General features: G+C 44.5%; 1 protein-coding gene across 4 annotated transcripts in view; it reads right to left on the minus strand.

The window, feature by feature from the left end:
- Nucleotides 1-269: 269 nt before the first annotated feature.
- The window catches only part of LOC138293613 (membrane-spanning 4-domains subfamily A member 4A-like), a 96002-nt gene continuing 75615 nt past the window's right edge, over nucleotides 270-20656 (minus strand). For 3 of the 4 annotated variants that reach the window (XM_069232887.1, XM_069232888.1, XM_069232889.1), the window contains exons 5-7: nucleotides 12653-12826; nucleotides 8155-8280; nucleotides 270-859 (exon numbers count right to left, since the gene is read on the minus strand). In XM_069232887.1, coding sequence (XP_069088988.1) covers nucleotides 644-859; nucleotides 8155-8280; nucleotides 12653-12826 — 516 coding nt within the window. In that variant the 3' untranslated portion in view covers nucleotides 270-643. The remainder of the gene's footprint in view (nucleotides 860-8154; nucleotides 8281-12652; nucleotides 12827-20656) is intronic. The other variant, XM_069232890.1, reaches the window with a different exon arrangement.

Consider the following 20656-nt stretch of genomic DNA (forward strand, 5'->3'; position numbering starts at 1 on the left):
ATATTTCAGAAGACCTGCATAAGACAGCATTGTGAATGTATGCCAGGTTCCTGGATGTACTATTGTCTCTTTAAAAGGCCTAGGATTAGGGCAGTGTACACAGTAGAAGGGCCTTTGTCTTGAACACAGTATTCAATTCCCCTGCCCAACCATGACGTCTGAAGCACAGGCCCTACGAGAAAGGAATAGGGTACCAGATGTGTGAAGAGGGAGTGAGGGTTGTGAGAGAACATTAATTACACAACAAATCCTGTGTCCAGAATAAGACATTTGTTGAACTGTATTTAATTTTTATTAAAAATTAGCAAGTTGGAAATACATAAAAGACCTTTTCTAAAGAAAAAAAATCACTGCATTCTTCAGAATGATCTTGCGAGTATGCACTTTTCTGTGTATTAATACAATTTGTGGAGTGGATAATATTTGTATTCCATTTTTTAGCAAGATTCTAATTCAACGATTATTCTTCTGCCGAGGAATTCTACTATAGCCTTAGAACCCGCCGTAGCGGGCTCTACCGGCTATTAAAGGCCCGCTCCAGCGTTAGGCCTTTAATAGCCGGTAGAGCCCGCTACGGCGGGTTCTAAGGCTATATTAAAGCACTGGCGTCTCCCTTGGCAGCTGCAAAGGCCATGCCTTCTTCTTAAACCTCATTGGAATCACCAGGAACATCCTTGAAGTAAGATGGCGGTGGTGCCGTAGGGATTTCTGATGTCACTCCTGGCACCAGTGGTGGCACTCCATAGAATTTTGACATGTCTTGCATCATGGGAATCCCATGGCACACTGGCACTCCGTTTGCTTGTGTCAACAGGACTTGTGGGTCTTGCATGCCGTTATTCTCAACTACAAAGGAAGGCTGAAATAAAGGGACTTTGTCATTTTCTGGTCATTCTCATATTTGTTTAGTCTAAGCATTCAGGAACTTCTGTAAAGATGCATAACAGGGCATAAAGTGTAATGCAAACTTAACAATCATTTGGCACATTCAGAAAACTACTGAGAATTTGCATTAATCTTAGCTGAGTCATCACCAATAATTGTGTCCTCCCTGATTGCATAATGTCCAGCATCCTACGGACACAAAGGTGTAGACTCTTCTTGAAGGATAAGCGTGGAGTTTTATGAACCTGTCCTCCCAATGACTATGATCAGAATCTGTTTGATGTGGAAGGCATCTGTAGTGGTTTGAGTTTGTTTGGATAATTGTTCCTTGCATAACTGTTCTTTGCTTAGAGGGCTGCAGATGTTCTAGGTGCCTGATGGCTATCCTGGAACCAAGTTGTTCTGAGTTTCTGGTGGAACTGGTCTACAAAATTATGAATCAGTCTTCAGAATTATATTTAAGGAACTGAGCATATGTTGGTCACGTTTGAGGGCAGTACAACACTCCCAGTACCACAGTAGCCATGACAGGTCAAAAGAGCTTTATTGATGGACTCAGGCCCTAATATGTTGATTGCAAAAAAAACAGAAAGCCTCGAGATGTAGGATTGGAAGAACTAAGGTTTGGCATCCGTAACTTGGTCCTGACTGATGCCTGTAGCTAGTTAATGATGTGGGGTTATCTAGGTCATATAAGAAAGAGATGAAGTGCTCATGTAATAGAAAAGGTTGATAACATTGTAGGACATGCTCTATATTTTGTAAAGTATTGATGCATAGGGTTACTTAAACATATATATGTCTACGTTTATAGGAGAAATGTCCCTTGGAGAGCTCCAATTGATTATCTATATGATGAAACCAAAATGCATCATTAGTAAGAAACAGAAGGTCCCTCTAACTGAACGTGTGCTCCAATCTTTATAAAATACCAAGATGCAATGAAGGGTGAGAAGACACAGCAAGTAAGTAGGATCTGGTTATTTTGTGAAAGACAATGCACTGATCAAGTAGAGGGTCATAAGAATATATTAACACCAAGCAATAACATAATGGGGCTGGATGACTATGATATATACTCAAAGAACACAGGCCAGTGAGAGAAACGAACAGGACCTAATCACTCTTGGTGACGCTCTGAACACAGACCAGTCCAAGAGAGGCTCTGAACACAGAGCAGTCTAAGTGACAGTCTGAAAACAGCCCAGTCTGAGAGAGGCACCCAGTGCATGCCAGGCTGAGAACAGCTCTGAACTAAGGTTAATCTAAAAGATGTCTGTACAAAGAGCAGTCTAAGAGAGGCTGGAAACACAGGGCAGTCTGAGAGAGCTACTGAACACAGACCAGACTGAGAGGGGCTCTGAACTCAGACTGGTTCAATACAAGTTCTGAGCACAGGCCAGTCTAAGTGAGAGTCTGAAAACAGTCCACTCTGAGAGAGGCTCTCCATGGAGGCCAGACTGAGAAAGGTTCTGAACTAAGGTCAGTCTAAAAGATGTCTGTACACAGAGCAGTCTAAGAGAGGCTAAGAACACAGGGCAGTCTGAGAGGGGCTCTGAACTCATACCGGTTTAGTACAAGCTCTGAACACAGTCCAGTCTGAGAGAGGCACTCAGTGCAGGCCAGGCTGAGAAAAGTTGTAAACTAAGATCAGTCTAAAACAGTCTCTGAGCACAGGCCGGTCTGAGAGGGGCTCTGAACAAAGGTCATTCTAAAAGATGCCTTCACTCAGAGCAGTCTCAGGCAGGATATGAACCCAGGACAGTATGGTAGGGGATCTGAACACAGAACAGACTGAGAGTGCGTCTGAACACAGGTTAGTCTAAGAAAGGCTCTGAACACAGAGAGTCTAAGTGAGAGTCTGAAAACAGGCCAGTCTGAGAGGCTCTAAACACAGGGCAGGCTGAGAGAGCTTCTGAACACAGACCAGTCGTAATGAGAATCTGGACACAGGTTAGCCTAAGAAAGGTTTTGAGCAGCCATCAGCCTAAAAAAGTCCTGAACACAGACCAGTTTAAGAGAATGTTTGAACACGGGGCAGGCTGAGAGGGTTCAAAGCACAGGTATTTCTAAGAGAAGCTATGATCACAGGTCAGTCCGAGTTGGGCTCTGAGCACAGACAGAGCCATAGTTTTGGATTTGTTAATTTAATATTTTTTGATGCAATTACAGGAAGTCTCTGGGCGAATAAATCTTATTGCATTTGTTCTCAGCTAATTGCATATATATATAACAATATAGTGTATATAATTTTGAGAAACAAGTGAGTATTGTTTTTTCGTGTCTATATATGTGTGTAGTTATTGGAAATTATGTAGAATGATCCTAGTTGTGAAGCAATGGAGCAAACCTCTGTCTAGGTTGGGGTTTCCTTTGTTGTAGCTGGATATGCAGGACAGAGAGTTGATGCTGCTTGATGGTCACCAAGGTGGGTCTTGCAAAGGGGGTGGGAACTGCTCTCTAAGTGTGAGGTCTTTACGACAGAGGCCCGAGTGGGCTGACGTTGAGCAGTTCCCAGGCTCATCCCTCCCCGCCCTTGCTTATGTCTTTTCCTTGCTTTTTCCCCTTTTTTGTGTGCCGTCTCCTTGCTTTTCCCTCGTTTTCACTGCTTTCTCCTTGCCTTCCCTCCCATTTTTGTGCAGCCTCTCCGTGCAACTCAAAACCATCACCTCACTTCCAGAATTCCCACGGCCCTCAAGGCCTAACTGTTCGAATGAGCCTCCGAGGACCCGCAAGCGCCTGGATACCCTGTTGGGTGATTAGCTGCACTTACAAATCCTGATTGATTGGCAGCCTTTGGGCGAAGAAGATGAAGAAGGTCACTTGAACTGTGGGCTCTGAAGGCACCAGGCATTTGCCATGGGATGTGTGGAAACCTAAACCACTGAGTCACATTAACTGAGGGAGTAAGGCAGGTCATGGGAACCTGGGGATTCGGGACTTGGATGGTTACTACGACATAATGATGTGGACAATGACAGACTCTTACACGTGTTGTGTGGAAATATTTTCTTTTACATATGGGTCTGGGGTATTAAGGGATTCAGGCTGTACTGGAAAAGACGATGTTGCGCCCAGAGGTTCTTCAAGGCTTTGAGTGTGTCAGAAGTAGTTGGGATGAGGAACTATGCAGACCTGATGGTTGAGGATTTGGTGTTGAAGGACAACAGGCTCCAAGTGCTAGTGCACTGGGGTAAGAGAGATTTGGACCCTTCAGATCTATGCAAAGATGCACAGATCTGGAAGGGACGAGATATCTCCAGTGAGAGCGTGTGGGGGATATATGGATGTGAGAGGGTGAACGCCGGAAGGATGTTTGTTCATGAGGAAGGAAGGAAGGTAACGGATAGGCAAGCGCTTAGGACTATGAGGAAGTGTTTGTGGCTGGGTGGTTGGAAAGAACATTCTTACATGACACATTGTTTGCAAATGGGACAGTAAAAAAAGCCTACGTCTGGTCCTGAAACAGGACAGGATGAGAGCTGGGAGTTTGGTGGCATTTTCTGATGTAATGTTTTTTCACAGATGGAAAGATAGGAAGAAGGAAAAAACAGTGGATGTCTGGCTGTTCCATCATAAACTGTGCACTGTGCAGAACACACAGTGAGGTAAAGCTATGGGCAGCAGCTGGGACTGGATGACGACGAGGTGACAGTGGGGTGTGATGGCTTAGGAGGCATAGGATGAGGTAAGTTACTGCCAATGTTGTGACAACCGAACAACCTTGTGCAACTGATATAAAATGGTTTTGAAGGCTATTTAGGAGAGGTAGGATGTAACAGACATATGGGCATATTTATGAGAGCCTTGCGTCATGTTTGCACCACGCAAAGTGGTACATATGTGACACAGGGTTCTGAGTCAGATTTATGGAGCCACACAAAGCCACAGTGCATCGCTTTGAGTGGTAAATCGCTGCGTAGCCTTACTCTGCACAAGAAAGTCGTACCATGGTCATTCCGGTGGGTGTTCCCACGCAACACCCATGGGCTTTGAAATATTTCCAGATTTACAAGGACTGGAAATGCGCCAAAATCTTACGCCTCCCAAAGCCAGATGTAACAGGGAGAAATATCTTTATTTGTCTTTGTTTTTTCTTTTTTCTATGTATGCTGCACTTTGCAGCACACATAGAAAGAGAAAAAGGCCTCTATGCATTGTTTTTGTGCAGGAAGGTGTCCCTTATTACACTTAAACAATCCTGCCGACAATACAGGTACCCTTCTACCATGGTGCAAGGGTGCCAGCGTTGGAGCTAGGATGCCGAAACGGCGCCAGCATATGGGGAAGGGACAGGAATGCACCATATTAGATAAACATGCCCTTTCAATTCAACAGAGGGCAGCGCAGCAAGGGGACTTACTGTGCTGCCCTATGCCAAATCCCCATGAATGAGGGCCTTAATGTAGGCTGAGATATTGTCCCAGAGGATGTGCATGGGCACTAGAAAACCTCCAGCCATCAACAGAAAGGAGAGAAACAAGTGTCAGGACTTTGTAGAGCACAGAACACTGGAGTGGTGAACCATGCAGGTTAGGGTACAAGTGGACAATGAAATCTAGACAGGACAGAGAGCACCGATCGCTGATGGGAAAAAGGATGTATTTGATGAAAGTCATAAAGCTGTTGGAAGAATACTGTGCAAGAGAGGATGAGGTACAGAGAGGGACTGGTAGCATACCTCAGGGAGGGCTTGTCTGGTAGTAGAAAAGAGAGAGTACAGGAAATGTATGGGGGAGTGTATGGAGGAGAGAGGGGAAGTTGGGGAGAGAAGTCCAAAGAAACAGTTGAACAAAGGTACCGTAACCCACAGCCTTGGCCTAGCGCGGGCCAGATAAAAATAAGTAGCTGGAGATCCAAGGACAAAGACTTGAGAATCAAAGATATCATGTTAAGATGTCAAATGTTAAAGGGGAAGAGACAATAGAGCTGTAAAAGGTAGGTAATGTTTATGGGCGGGAGGTGGGTTAGACCTTAATGTTAGATCTTTGTTGAGGGTATTTAGGGGGTGATTCTGATTCTGGCGGGCGGCGGAGGCCGCCCGCCAGAATTCCGCCCTCCAAAATACCGCGCCGCGGTCAAAAGACCGCGGCGGGTATTTCAAGTTTTCCCCTGGGCTGGCGGGCGGCCGCCAAAAGGCCGCCCGCCAGCCCAGGGGAAAACGACCTTCCCACGAGGATGCCGGCTCGTAATCGAGCCGGCGGAGTGGGAAGGTGCGACGGGTGCATTTGCACCCGTCGCGTATTTCACTGTCTGCCAAGCAGACAGTGAAATACTTGTAGGGGCCCTCTTACGGGGGCCCCTGCAGTGCCCATGCCAGTGGCATGGGCACTGCAGGGGCCCCCAGGGGCCCCGCGACCCCCCCCTACCGCCATCCGGTTCCCGGCGGGCGGACCGCCGGGAACTGGATGGCGGTAGGGGGGGTCGGAATCCCCTCGGCGGCGCAGCTAGCTGCGCCGCCTTGGAGGATTCAACAGGGCAGCGGTACACTGGCGGGAGCCCGCCAGTGTTGCCGGTCTGACCGCGGCTTTACCGCCGCGGTCAGAATGCCCTGCGGGGCACCGCCGGCCTGTCGGCGGTGCTCCCGCTGAAGGTCAGAATCACCCCCTTAATGTTTGCAGCAAAGCAAAGGTTTCTTGGAATTGTGAGCTCCTCTAGCTTCCATGCAAGAGGTCTTTTTCACAAACTGTGTGCCTCAGGAGTGTTCCCTCTCCCAAAGCACATGCCTTTGCATTAATGGAACCATGCCCAAGGACTAATAACTCTGTCACTTCCTAAACTAAGAACTGTTCTGTGGCTCGTGGCTAAAAGTGCAAGGAAGATAGAATCAGACTCAGGGCCATTAAGACTGAGTTCTGTCCAGTCTCACCAATGGAGGTCCAAGCACCGCTGCTATATTTATAGTGATTTGTATTCTAATTTACCAGTGCCATGACTATATTAGTGAGAACCCCAGATAATAAGCACATGCACCAGTAAATCAGACTCTGTGTATTATTCGAATGCCTATAACATTATAAACCAGTGTATAGTCTCACACCATAGAGAAACAAACTACCCAGATTCTTGCAGTGTCCTCTCTGCGGGGAGTAGAAAAGGAGAATTGTGTTTATTTCTAAATCACTGTAATTAGTGTCCTGGTATTTGGGAATATCCTGGTGGCTGCGTAAAAACTCCACTTGTATTGTTTATGGAATAGATGAAGATAAACACAAAATACTTCTCTGTGGGCCATAAGTGGGTTAGCACCTACCTAGTTTCCATAATTCACCCTCATCCAACCTCGACCTCTGTATCCCTGATATTATTGAAACAAACTCAAGGAGAGAATCTTGGGCCAGATGTAGGTAGGTATGAAATTGCGAGTTGTAATTTGCGAGTCCTTCCGACTCGCAAATTGCAACTCGCAATTTGCTATGCAGAACGGTGTCTCAGACACCGTCTGCGACTCGCTATGGGGTCGCAAAGACCCACCTCATTAATATTAATGAGGTGGGTCGCAATTTGCGACCCCATAGAGAGTCAGGGCTCTCACGGGGATGGTGGCCTGCTGGGAACAGCAGACCACCATGTCCGTGACTGCTTTTAAGTAAAGCAGTTTTTTTTTTCAAAGTGCAACCCGTTTTCCTTAAAGGTTTCGGTATTTTTCAGGGCAGGTAGTGGTCCATTGGACATCTGCCTGCCCTGAAAAATTATTTTTTGTGCCAGACACAAAGGGGAAGGGGTCCCCTGGGGACCCCTTCCCGTTTGCGCCTGGGTTACCATCCACTTCAAGTGGATGGTAACTGCGCTTTCATTTGCGACCGCAATCGCGGTCGCAAATGAAAATGAATACCATTGTGACTCGCAAATAGGAAGGGAACACAATGCATTTCAACATAGCAAAGTGGCTTTAGCGACTCGCAAACTGCGTTTTTCGCCGTTTGCGAGTCGCTAAACCTTTGCTACATCTGGGCCCTTATTCTTATGATCACTTTCATAAGGACTGATAGCATCATTGCTCAACCAGTGATTCCAGATATTCAACTAAGACTTCTGGTCACCCATCTCATCAAATAGGATGCTTGTTATTCATCCCACATTACGCATACACAATTGACAAAGACACCATCATTATTAAGTGATTCTCAGTATCCATTGGGACTCTGTCACTATCCATCCATCATTACAGTTGTGCCAATCAGCAAAGTCACCACCATCCTCAGAGTGTCCAAGAATGAACACATGTGCAACGAAGACAGAATACATGAATAGATTCAATGAGCTTACCTGGGCTGCTTCGTGATTGGAAGACCGGCACGCAGTTTTGCATCCATAGCTAGAGGCAGTGATTGAGATGCAAAACTCCAGCAACAAAAGCAGCATGAGAACCACCAGGATACCGTCTCTGTAACTCTCCAGAAGAGAATTGGACACAATAGTCAGTAAAAAGACTGAGGATTAACTCATCAGGGTTGAACAAGGAGTTGAAGGTCAAGATTTTACTCTCATTCCACATCAGTGCAATGTTCCACTGCTCCCTATCCTTCTAAAGTGTGGTCAGATACAGATTTGGTATTTCCACTAACTATAGAGCCAAGTATTTCATTGATAGCTTGAAAAACAAGGGGTGAAATCTTGACCTTCATCCTCTCTGGAATTTGAGACCATATTAAAACAAGATGTAGATGAAGATGGTCCTTTGCATTCAACTAGTTAAAAGACAGGGTGCCTACAGATAGCAAAAGTGACTGATGGAGAGGCAAAACACACAAACAGCAGGAGAGATGGATTTAAGTGGCCTGATTCAGAGACACCTGAATATATATTTTTTTCTATTTTCTAGAGGGAGTAGTCAATTAGAAGGATAATTCAACTATAGAGAGTGGGGTAAATACATGAATGGGGTAAATACATGAAACTCAGATAGAGAGAGCCAAGGGTGCCACCTGCAAATCCTGGCTCGATCTTTCATACCATTGATACTATCCCTCCTACTCTTGGTCTAAGAGGACATGAAAGCAACAGCAGAAAGAAGGTGTATGATGATAACTGTGTGGGCATTTGATGGAATGTACATGCACTCATGTGGGTAGGTATAGGCCTATGAAAATGGCTATGTAGGTGACAGATAGGGAGCTTGTGAGCACATACTGTGGTTCTGCAGATGTATCATGATGGGCGTACTGTCATAAATGATGTTTTTAGATGTGTCTGTGATGTTCAATAGTCTGATGGTGTGCTTGTAGCCATATGATCTGCCTAATGATGTTTTATATGGTAATGTTACTTTATGTTTGACAAGTTGTGTTGTTGTATAGCTATTTTAGCCATGTTTTAGACAAGTTGTTTTATGTTAACTAGGCCTGCCCCTGTGCACTTTTACCCTGTTACATTGTATTCGGCATTGCTTTATTTCTTCAACAATAGTAACATTCGTTGTACTGTTTTATATTCTTTATCTCATTGTACGTTGGCTTGGAAAGCATTACATTCTTAGTAGGACATTTGTTTCACTCTGTGCTTTCTCCAGGGCTACAGTCAGATAGGGTTGCCGACAAACATGGTATGCTGTGTCTACAACATTCACAGAAAACACACACTCATACGTGGGGACCATTTCTTAGAATATCACTGTGTTTATTATAAAAACGCCCCTTTGTCCCAGATACGTTAGAGGGAGATTCCAGCCAAATGACCACTACTGCATGCTGATTGCTGATTGCTGACCGCTACGCTGCAGCTACCTGCCTAGATGGCCGGACCCCTGATCCACATGGGGACGGTGTCTCTCTAGACCACAGGCTTCTTTCTCCAGGTATGAGGGATGATGTACCCCCAGGGGGGAACCCAAAGGGCAGATTAGGTTTATTACGCTGTGCTCAGACACAGTTTAGATAAGAGAAATATATGCATTACTCCAGGTGACAGTATGGTGGGACTATTCTTGTGTTTTGCTCTGTTAGCCACCTGTTTGCTTTTGTTGTGTCCTATCATCCTAGTTTTTGCAATACATGCCTTTTTATCTTAGATACAGTTACTTCAATAAATCCTTATTGAACTATATCCTACCTCTGTTGTCTCTTTGCCTCTATGAGACCTATTGGTAACTGAGTGAAAGGGATGGGATCTGACCAACCAGGATTCCCCTGAGGAGCCTTCTTGTCATGTGCCCGGTCGCCACAATCATCTCGGCCAGAGATGAGGCGCTGCTAGTTAGCCGGAGAACCCGGATTAGGCCGACAGGTGTCATGTGGTGTGGAAACATACTTAGTACCCATCATCCATGTGATCCTGCCTCCAAAATCCAGTAGCCTCATTAGCATAATGAGAACCTACGCAACAGTATGAAGGTTGCTAAGACGGTGTGCTGCGGTGGGAGTTGAGGCTGACTTAGTAGGGGAGGATGGGACACAAGAAGGTAGCACCTTAACCCCTAAATTTCACGACATTATAGTTTATGCTTATATACCATGTTAATCAAAATTAACTACTTTTATAGTTTAGTATTTATGGCAATTTTCTGTTTTTTTCATTTCCTTGTGTGTTGTGTAGACCTAAAATGGTGAGGGTTTTTGTATATGACTATGCTTGTTTGGAAGTATGGTTCAAATGGATTGGTGTACGATAGTGGTTGGGTGGACATTTGATGTTGGTGAGGGTGTACGATGTAGCTTGTGTTGATGAATGGTAATGGACGTGTGGTGAATTATGTGTGTTTCATGCACAGAGTAAGTTGTATGTTGGTGTATAATTCTGGTTATGTAGACTCATGATGGTGGGTGCATCAGCATATGATGGTATGTGTGGGTGTGTGTCCAATAGTGATCAGTCTGTTGGAGAGTGTGTTGTATGATGGTGGCTGTGCCCCTGCAGCCCCTTTGTCCACTGGCTCACTGCAGCCCCTGTGTGAATCCCATGTGAAGCTCCAATTATGCTGCCAAGACACTTCTTGCTTTGTTTTACCTTGCTCCAACATCAGTCACATTATGGGGGTGATTCTGATTCTGGCGGGCGGCGGAGGCCGCCCGCCAGAATTCCGCCCCCATTATACCGCTCCGCGGTCAGAAGACCGCGGAGGGTATTATGAGTTTTTCCCTGGGCTGGCGGGCGGTCTCCAAAAGACCGCCCGCCAGCCCAGGGAAAAACTCCCTTCCCACGAGGATGCCGGCTCGTAATCGAGCCGGCGGAGTGGGAAGGTGCGACGGGTGCAGTGGCACCCGTCGCGTATTTCAGTGTCTGCAAGGCAGACACTGAAATACTTTGCGGGGCCCTCTTACGGGGGCCCCTGCCGTGCCCATGCCATTGGCATGGGCACGGTAGGGGCCCCCAGGGGCCCCGCGACCCCCCCCCTACCGCCATCCTGTTCATGGCGGCTTTCCCGCCATGAACAGGATGGCGGTAGGGGGGTTCAGAATCCTCATGGCGGCGGAGCGCGCTCCGCCGCCATGAAGGATTCCCCCGAGCAGCGGTAAGTCGGCGCCGCCGCGGTCAGAATGCTCGTGGGAGCACCGCCAGCCTGTTGGCGGTGCTCCCGTGGTCGGTGGCCCTGGCGGCCACCGGCCGCCAGGGTCAGAATGACCCCCTATGTGTCCCCGGTTCCTGTAGCACCTGCTTGAGCCCCCACATTCTTTCTATGCGCCCCTAGCCCTCAGTACCCTCTCTCCCTGTCCCATATGCCCCTGGGTGCCTCTCTTCCCCACCTCTCCTCTGTGTAGCTCCATCCTCCACTGTATCTTCTCTTGCTATTTCAAGCTGGATTTGAGACTTCCTCCCTCCATGACTGTGGTGGCACTAACAAATTGCATTTACTTCACTCCTCACTCCCTGAGTTAATTTCTAGAGGCTATGTCTCATCTAGTGACTGACTGTGGGGTTCAAACAAGACGATGAGCTAGTCTTCTCCTCTTCATCTGGTGCCCTTCCGGTCAGTAAGAGGCCGGCACTGGCCATTGTGATCTATTGGAGCTAGGGCATCTTGATGGCATGTTCCCACATCTGTGTGTAAATAGAATGCATTTATACTCCACCTCTGCTTGGGCCCATCATTGTCTCTGCACTGGCCCATTGATTTTTCTGAAGCTACCACATGTGTTGTCAACACAACATCACTCTATCAACCTTTCTGCACATCAACACCCCTGCGTACGCTTGCTGATTAACACCCGCTTTTAATCCTACTCTCCCCTATCTTGTCCCTACACACTCACTCCACATGATCTATAGCCACCGCAAAGCTAAAGCTCAACTCATTGCAATCTATCACTCTCAAGTCTACACTTGGAGTTCTCAAACCTCTAAGCCTGCCTCCCTCCTGCACAGGTCTGCCCTACTACTTGTGCTTACATGCTGCTACACCTAGGGCACCCCTTTGCATGAAGCAAACCACGTGTCACACTGCCTAATGCATCTACCATCCATAAAGAAGTACAATGCAGAGACAACCATCTACGACAATCATAAAAGGATTAAACCTTTTGCATTGGTCAGTCCCCTTTGTTAAAGATCAAATACACTAAAAGCACCAAAAGGGATAACAGACATTAACAAACAAGCATATCAGGCATGCAGTTCATGTAACCATGCATGCAAACATAAGTACTCTGTGTGTTTCCGATAGTTATGCATCAATGCACCTTCCAGGCAGCCCAGAACCTGATGTTATTACTATATAGACATAGACAGGGGCTGTCCACAAGACATCTTGAGTCATGCTGCAAGGCATATGGCTGATGGTCTATAGTACTAAGAGGTTACACCAGGAGCTGACAAGTAATGTTATGCTTACAATGAGAGTCTCTCTGAACTTCAAGCACTCCTTGTACTTTTTGCCACGTATCACACAGTCTTTGTCATCAAAGTCAGAATAATTCTTGTAAGTAGCCAAATCACAGGCGTAGACGATGATGCCGATAGCTGCCACGATGGCGCTCAAGATGTTCATCACCAAACCACAGTTTACCTAGATAAAAAAGAAGAATGGGGTAAGAACAGGTAGTGACGCAGGGCCTTAACAGACTATGGGAAGGGCTCACTTGAAAGAGGGATTGTTGCTGCCTCTCACATGGAAGAGATTCAGTGAGAGCCCCTGTGCTTCAGAGTAGAGAAAAAATAGACAATCGAAGATTCTGTGGTGGCTTAGTAACATCTGGGATCAGTGATGCATAGACTTATTCACGTACACTTTGCTTTAAAGTATACCTATATATCAAACAGATGGAAACACATCTGTGTAGTAGTTTTGGAATACAATGTTCAAAACACAAGAGACAAGGTTTTAGCTATGTTGGGTTTATTCAATCTTGGTCCCAACAAGTCAGTGTTAGGAATGGAGTATCTGTCACCATGGGGAAACATCCTTTATTATGAAGTCTTTTTAAGGAAGTTGTGGTTAACGAAAGCGTAACAACGCTTTTTTTAACCATGACTCCGTTATTTTGTGCCTTAACTACGTATGTTCTGAACTACGAACATGCGTGGTTAAGGCACAATGAAGTGAGTTGGCGAAGGAGGAAGACGCAGGTGACAAGGGGTCGACTAAGGTAAGTGGGGGGTTTTAGGTTTTGGGGAGGGGGTGGGGGGTCAGGGGGTTTTAGGTTTTGGGGTGGGGTTGGGGCGTTTTTGGTTTTGGGGAGGGGGTGGGTGGTCAGGGGGTTTTAGGTTTTGGGGCAGGGTTGGGGGGGTGGGGCGTTTTTGGTTTTGGGGAGGGGGTGGGGGGTCAGGGGGTTTTAAGTTTTGGGGCGGGGTTGGGGGGTGGGGAGTTTTTGGTTTTGGGGAGGGGGTGGGGGGTCTGGGTGTTTTAGGTTTTGTGGTGGGGTTGGGGGGGTGGGGCGTTTTTGGTTTTGGGGAGGGGGTGGGGGGTCAGGGGGTTTTAGGTTTTGGGGTGGGGCGTTTTTGGTTTTGGAGAGGGGGTGGTGGGTTTTAGGTTTTGGGGTGGGGCGTTTTTGGTTTTGGGGAGGGGGGTGGGGGGCCAGGGGGTTTTAGGTTTTGGTGTGGGGTTGGGGGGTGGGGCATTTTTGGTTTTGGGGAGGGGTTGGGGGGTCAGGGGGTTTTAGGTTTTGGGGTGAGGTTGGGGGGGTGGGGCGTTTTTGGTTTTGGGGAGGGGGTGGGTGGTCAGGGGGTTTTAGGTTTTGGGGCAGGGTTGGGGGGGTGGGGCGTTTTTGGTTTTGGGGAGGGGGTGGGGGGTCAGGGGGTTTTAAGTTTTGGGGCGGGGTTGGGGGGTGGGGAGTTTTTGGTTTTGGGGAGGGGGTGGGGGGTCTGGGTGTTTTAGGTTTTGTGGTGGGGTTGGGGGGGGTGGGGCGTTTTTGGTTTTGGGGAGGAGGTGGGGGGTCAGGGGGTTTTAGGTTTTGGGGTGGGGCGTTTTGGGTTTTGGAGAGGGGGTGGGGGGTTTTAGGTTTTGGGGTGGGGGGGTTTTGGTTTTGGGGAGGGGGTGGGGGGCCAGGGGGTTTTAGGTTTTGGTGTGGGGTTGGGGGGTGGGGCATTTTTGGTTTTGGGGAGGGGTTGGGGGGTCAGGGGGTTTTAGGTTTTGGGGTGGGGTTGGGGGGGTGGGGCGTTTTTGGTTTTGGGGAGGGGGTGGGGGGTCAGGGGATTTTAGGTTTTGGGGCGGGGTTGGGGGGGTGGGGCGTTTTTGGTTTTGGGGAGGGGGTTGGAGGGTGGTGTAAGGGATGTAGGGTCAATGGTACCTATTAGTAATGCTTTTATCAGGAATGCCTTTACAACAAAATTTGTTGTTAAGGCATTCGTGGTAAAATCATTAGTAGTAGCAACGAGGTCAGTGTTCCGACCTCGTTGTTAAGGCACTAGTTGTTTAGGAAATCGGTGTTCCGTCGTACAACTGTCACCATGTGTTTTGTCTAGAGTGACTTTCTTAAGGTTGTAAATTGACCACCATATCAAGTGTGGCATATTCCTTTGTTGGCAATAATGCATGGCAAAGAAATTATGGATCTATTGATAAAGCTTGGGCACCAAGGGCTAAAGAAAGAGTGAAGGGTAAAGTAATACATTTAGTGGTTAAGGGGGGTGGTACAGATGTGTGGGTTACACCAAATCATTTAGTGAAAGCTATGAAAGGCTGTGCAGATAGTCAAATCCACCTTAGTCATTATTGCCTACTAGAGTTACAGGATGATCAGAAAGAGAAGTCATCCAGTACCCATCCAAAAGTATAGTATAGTGATATATTAGAGTGAAAATTGTGTGCCAGGGAAAAGAGAAAGGTAAAATACTTGGTTATGTTGTAATGTTGTAATGCTGGTTCAATTAAGAGAAAATCTGTAAAATGGTTAAGTAATGAGAAAATGAAGTAATAGGGAAAATATGTACATATTCCTATTTATAGGAACTCTAGAAAGTCCACCCAGAAGACAGGGATTTATTTAATAAAAATGTAAACAAAGGGGTGGGGTAGCCCACTTTGGTAAAGGGGCATTCCCTACACCAAAAAGGGGAAATGTGGTCTTTCTGTTTCCCTCACAAAGGCAGATTTTGTGTTTTGCTCACTAGACACCAAGAAAACCAAAAAACACAAAGTTGTGGCTCACCACAGCATAGGGCCATGCCTCCACCCAAAAGGGTGAAGTACAGTCTTCTGCCACCTCCCACCCCACATGGAGACAGATTGGGGGTTTGCCCACAATCTGCCCCCCGGTGGAAGACGGGTTTAAAGCCTGCTAAATGCCAGGAATTTATTTACCCCCCCAAAAAAACAAAAAAACCTGGCGCAGGGCCGTTCACCCACCCCAAAAGGGGGCAATATATATTTTTTCTGCATCAAGGGTGTGGACTGGGGGTAATAAAGTGCACTAGACATCGGGGATTTAATTAACCAAAAATAAACAAAGGGGTGGGTAGCCAGGCCTATCATAGTGTCTTTCTTCTACACCAAAAGGTGGCAATTCAGCCCTTCTGCCCCTCTGACAGGCAGACTTTGGAGTTCCTGAACTTTCCCACAGACAAATGTGAGAAAAATGTGTGTTTTTAGCCAATATTTGAGGTTTGAAAGGGTTTCTGGGAAAGAAAACATTGTGAAATCCATACAAGTGCAATCACCCTGGACTCATTTCAAACGAGTGTCTAGTTTTAATTAATAGGGTTTCATAGGTTTTCTGTATGAGGCTCAAAATCCAAAGCTACCCACATTGCAATTAAAGTGTCAGTTTTGAGTGGAAAAATATAATTTGTCAATGATGCATTTTAGGGCCTTTGCTATCGCAGGGCTGGGCCCACTGTTAAAAATTTAGACAATTAGCAGGCTCTAATCTGTATATGAATATTTAAAGATTACTTATATATTTATGATCCTATTGCAACTGAGTGTTCTCATTTCCTTCCTTTCATTCCCTTGTTCTCCCTCATAGAATGTTAGAATGGCTCCCTAGTTAACAGTTGTGAAATGACAGTTAGATGAGAAGCTGTGGAGAAACTGGAGAATTGATCTTGTCATGGTATAAAGTGTTGATTCTTCAATAGACGTGTCTCTTAATTATTTTGAATGCCTTATAGATACTTCAAACTTAACACTGGCGACGAGGAAAGTTGTGCAGTGGTGAAGCTTGACATCATCACCCCTGAAGCTACAAAGTAGTTGCTGCCCAAATCTACTATATTGTTTGAGCAAACATCTCTTACCTTCAGTAACCGTGCACCGCTCTGTGGAACCTGTGGAAATGCGTGCTGCTGTGCATTGTGGTAAGCTGACTATCTTCAAATTAGCACTAAACTGTTTCAGCACAACTTCAGGAGATTTGAAGTTGTGTTTATTGTCTTCACTCTGCAGTAGTGGTCCTGTATTTTGATCGGAGCTTGGCACTCTGGGAAATCTGGCACACCTTTAGGAGTACAGACATTCTGTGTGCAGCATATACAACTTATCTAATGAACTGGGAGGGAGCAATAATCCATTTACAGTGTGCTATGACTAAGACCCTCACATTCATGCTGTGGTAAAATGACTGTGAATTACAGTGAGTCTCTTTGAGACAGAAGGGAGGAGTCTTCCGTACATTCATAGATACACTAGTCGCTCCCAGCTAGTCTCTTCATGGCGGAGAGGAAGAGCCTTCCTTGCAAGCCTCTTCAGGGCAGAAGGGAGAAGTCTTTCATGCATACACATTTCTCTCTGAACGAGTCTCTTCAGGGTGCAAGGGAGGAGACTTCCTTACATACACATACTGCTCCCTACTCCTGGGCAGGAACTTGCAATGTTATAAGGTGGAGACTGTTTATTTACATTTTCATTTGCTATAACAGTCATTTCCTCATCCTTACTAACAGGTTTCCATTGTACTTCACTCCTTAGCTCAAGGGCTATAAATTCCAGTATAAAACATCTACTGTGTTCCTGTTCAAATATATTAAATTTAAAATGTTGGTATACTGAACCTATTTTATTCAAGCATATTACTATATTATTGTAACTTAATTTTATTTACTGAAGTTCATTGTAAAATGAATAGTACCATATCTTGTCTATCTTTCTTCATCTATAGTAATGTAGCCACATAGTGTGCTTTTTTTAGAAAATTACAATGGCTGCAGCTGCTATGACTCAACCACCTCCATTTCTTTCAGACTCAGTTTAACCTATATTAGCCTGGAAACAATGGATACAATTATTTGAATCATATTTGATTGCCAGTGGAGGTGATACGTTCTCTTCGGCCAGGAAACAGCATGTATTTTTGCCCAATTTAGGACCGTACGGCAGGGAGCTATATGATAATCTTTCTGAGCCAGAAGAAGATGAAGATGCTGCAGGACATAGTGATGTGTTTCTAACTCAACAAATTATAAGAGCATTTTGGTAAGAACATAAATGTAGTATTAGAGAGGTGTACGTTTTTCAACAGAAACCAAGGAAAAGATGAAAAGGAAAGAAATTATATTGCAGTATTGAGACGTTTAGTCAATACTGGTGAATTGGAAGGATTGATTGACTCACTATAAGAGATCAACTAGTACATTGCATGAACAACAGAAAAATCCAAGAGAAAATATTACCTGGGAATCCTGAACTTAATGAAGCCCTAGATATAGCAAAAAGTGTAGTACATACTGCAGACTGTATAAAAGAAATGAAGTTAACACTAGAAAATCAGGTTCTTGAAATAAAAGATCAGGGGCCAGATGTAGCAAGCAGTTTTGCCCATTCTGTGTCTATGGGAAAATGTGTTCGTACATATGGCCCCAGGTCACGAAGATTGACTCCATCAAAGGAAGTGAGAATTCAACTGTTCATAACATGGGGAAAGGTTGTATAGCAAGTCTTCTAAAGTGTTTCAGATGTGGTAACTCACAACACTTAGCTAATAATCTGAATTCCTCTACTTGGAATGCGATGAGTAGAAAGTGTAATAGAAGTGGACACTTTCCCAGAGTATGCAGGAATTCTGATCAAAAACTGTAAGTAAAAGAGAAAACTATGATGATGAACAGAAAATGTTTGTGTTCCAAGTGATGGGGGAAAAAGATAATTGAAAAATCCCAAAATGGGAAATGACTCTGGATACTATAAAGATGAATGTTTATGCAGATTCATGTTTATCATTTGTGATTATCAATAGTGATAATTTTTATGAAAGATTTGATAGTGAAGCATATATGTTACAACAACCTGAAATATATCCTATGAGGTATAATAAGGACCCAATTCCTTTGAAAGGAATGATCACTATGAATATTTCGCTTAAGAATAGAACCACAGTAGGAATGGTATACATTGCAAAAAGAGGATTTCATCTTTTAGGGTGGAAACATCAGGAAGATTTACGTATAAAATTAGACCCGTCCCATGATGAACCAGTGTTGTTAGTAGAGCGATAGATCTGTGGGAGTCAGATATGTAAAGTGTTGACCAAAACATTTTCTGATGAGTTAAGGCATTAAACAAATGTTGCAACATAAATTCATAATAAAGAAATATACTAGACCAGAAGTACACAAATGTAGACCAGTACCTCTTATGATGAGGGAACAATTAATGAAGGAATTAGAGAAGCTGACAGTACAAGGTGTGATTGAACTCATTGAATGTGCAGAATGGCTGCCCCCTATTTTATTTTATTAGGTAGCAAATCAAAATGTATATCCATCCGGTTATGTATAGATCTTAGGGATGTTAATGCTAACATTTGGGTGGATTGCCACCCTTTAGCTGATATTAATGAAATTCTAATTTCAATTCAATTAGTGAGTCAAGTTTCTTTGCTGTGATAGATCTTTCCTCCGCCTATCATTGGGTTGTACTCCATCCAGACAATAAATCATATGTCATTTGTAACCCCATTTGGTACATACAAGTTTTGTGGAATACCAGTTGGGCTAGCATCTGCTACTGTAGTATATCAAAGAGTGATGCAGCACATTTTAAAAAGTATGATTAATGTGTTATGTTTCTAAGATAATCTTTTAATTTATGGAAAGTCAGAGCAAGAACATGATGAGATATTAGTAAAGGTATTAAAATAATTATGAGATGCTGGATTGACCTTCAAGTAAGAGAAATGTCAAATAGGAGCTACATCAGTTAACTATCTAGAATAAGTTATATCAAAGGAAACATTAAACCCAAACTTCACGTTGTAGAAGCTATAAAGAATGCACCATCACTTAATATTAAAGAAAAATGTGAGAAACATCAGTCTTTTTTAGGCTTATAAGAATATCACGTGAGGTTTGTTAAGAACTTCGCAGGAATCATGGAACTATTGAGGAAACTGTAAAACATTATGATTGGGACAAGTTATGTGAAGTGATACTAAAAAGGAGATCATTAACACACCTTAACTTGGAAACTTTGATATCAGGAAACATAGTATAGCTACTAGTCTGAAATGAATTGGTGTCACTTCAGTCAAGTTGTGGGAGGGAAGGAAAGAACTGTGGCATTTGCATCATGTGCATTATCTAGTACGGAATTGAGATACTTTGTAGTGGAAAGAAAAGCACTTGCATGCTAATGGGCTGTATGACATTTTACGTTTTTTTCTATGGGGCATACCCTTTGCATTGGGAACAGATCCCAAACCATTAGTTACTACATTTACTTCAAAGGGTGTGGACAGAACCACTCCTGGAATATCCATATGGTTTTTAGAACTGGAAGGTTACAACTATCACTTGTCTTATGTTCCTGGTGTAAATAAAATGTAGCTGCTGATTGTTTATTCTGGATACCTGTACTGCAAGAGGGAATAATAGGAGATCCTCTAGATGAAGTTGTGGTAGATACCGTTCTAGAAGGGTTAAATCTTGAAGAATGGCAGGAAAAACTGGTAAATGATAATACACTAACTAAAGTAAAGAAATAATTAACACTGAGGTGGCCTAAGAAGTGTTCTGAACTGGGAGGTTTGTGAAGAATTGTATGTAGCAGAAGAAAATGTGTACAGAGTAGGCAAACTGATACTTTCTGAAGGATTATATGATAAACTGATTGCTGTGGATCATGAGGGTCGCTTAGGATGCAGTCTTACTATTTATAAAGTGAGAAACCACTACTGGTGGCCTGGCATAGACTCAATGATAGAAGGCCATATAAGACAAAATATATAAGTTGTGCGTATAGTAACAAAATGTTAAAAGTCAGAACACAGCCAATATCACATATAGAAGTGTATTTTAGTTCCGGGAGCAAGGCTGTGCTAGACATTGTTGGACCATTGAATTGTAGCAGCCTTGGTGGAAGGTATGTTTTAACTCTGGTTGACTATCACTCTAAATGTGTTGTGATAAAAGTAGTACAAAATCATAACAATACCATAATAATTAACTTTCTTAGAGAGGTGTTTTA

Source organism: Pleurodeles waltl, chromosome 4_2 (assembly GCF_031143425.1).
Source record: "Pleurodeles waltl isolate 20211129_DDA chromosome 4_2, aPleWal1.hap1.20221129, whole genome shotgun sequence".
In the NCBI taxonomy this organism is placed as follows: Eukaryota; Metazoa; Chordata; class Amphibia; order Caudata; family Salamandridae; genus Pleurodeles; species Pleurodeles waltl.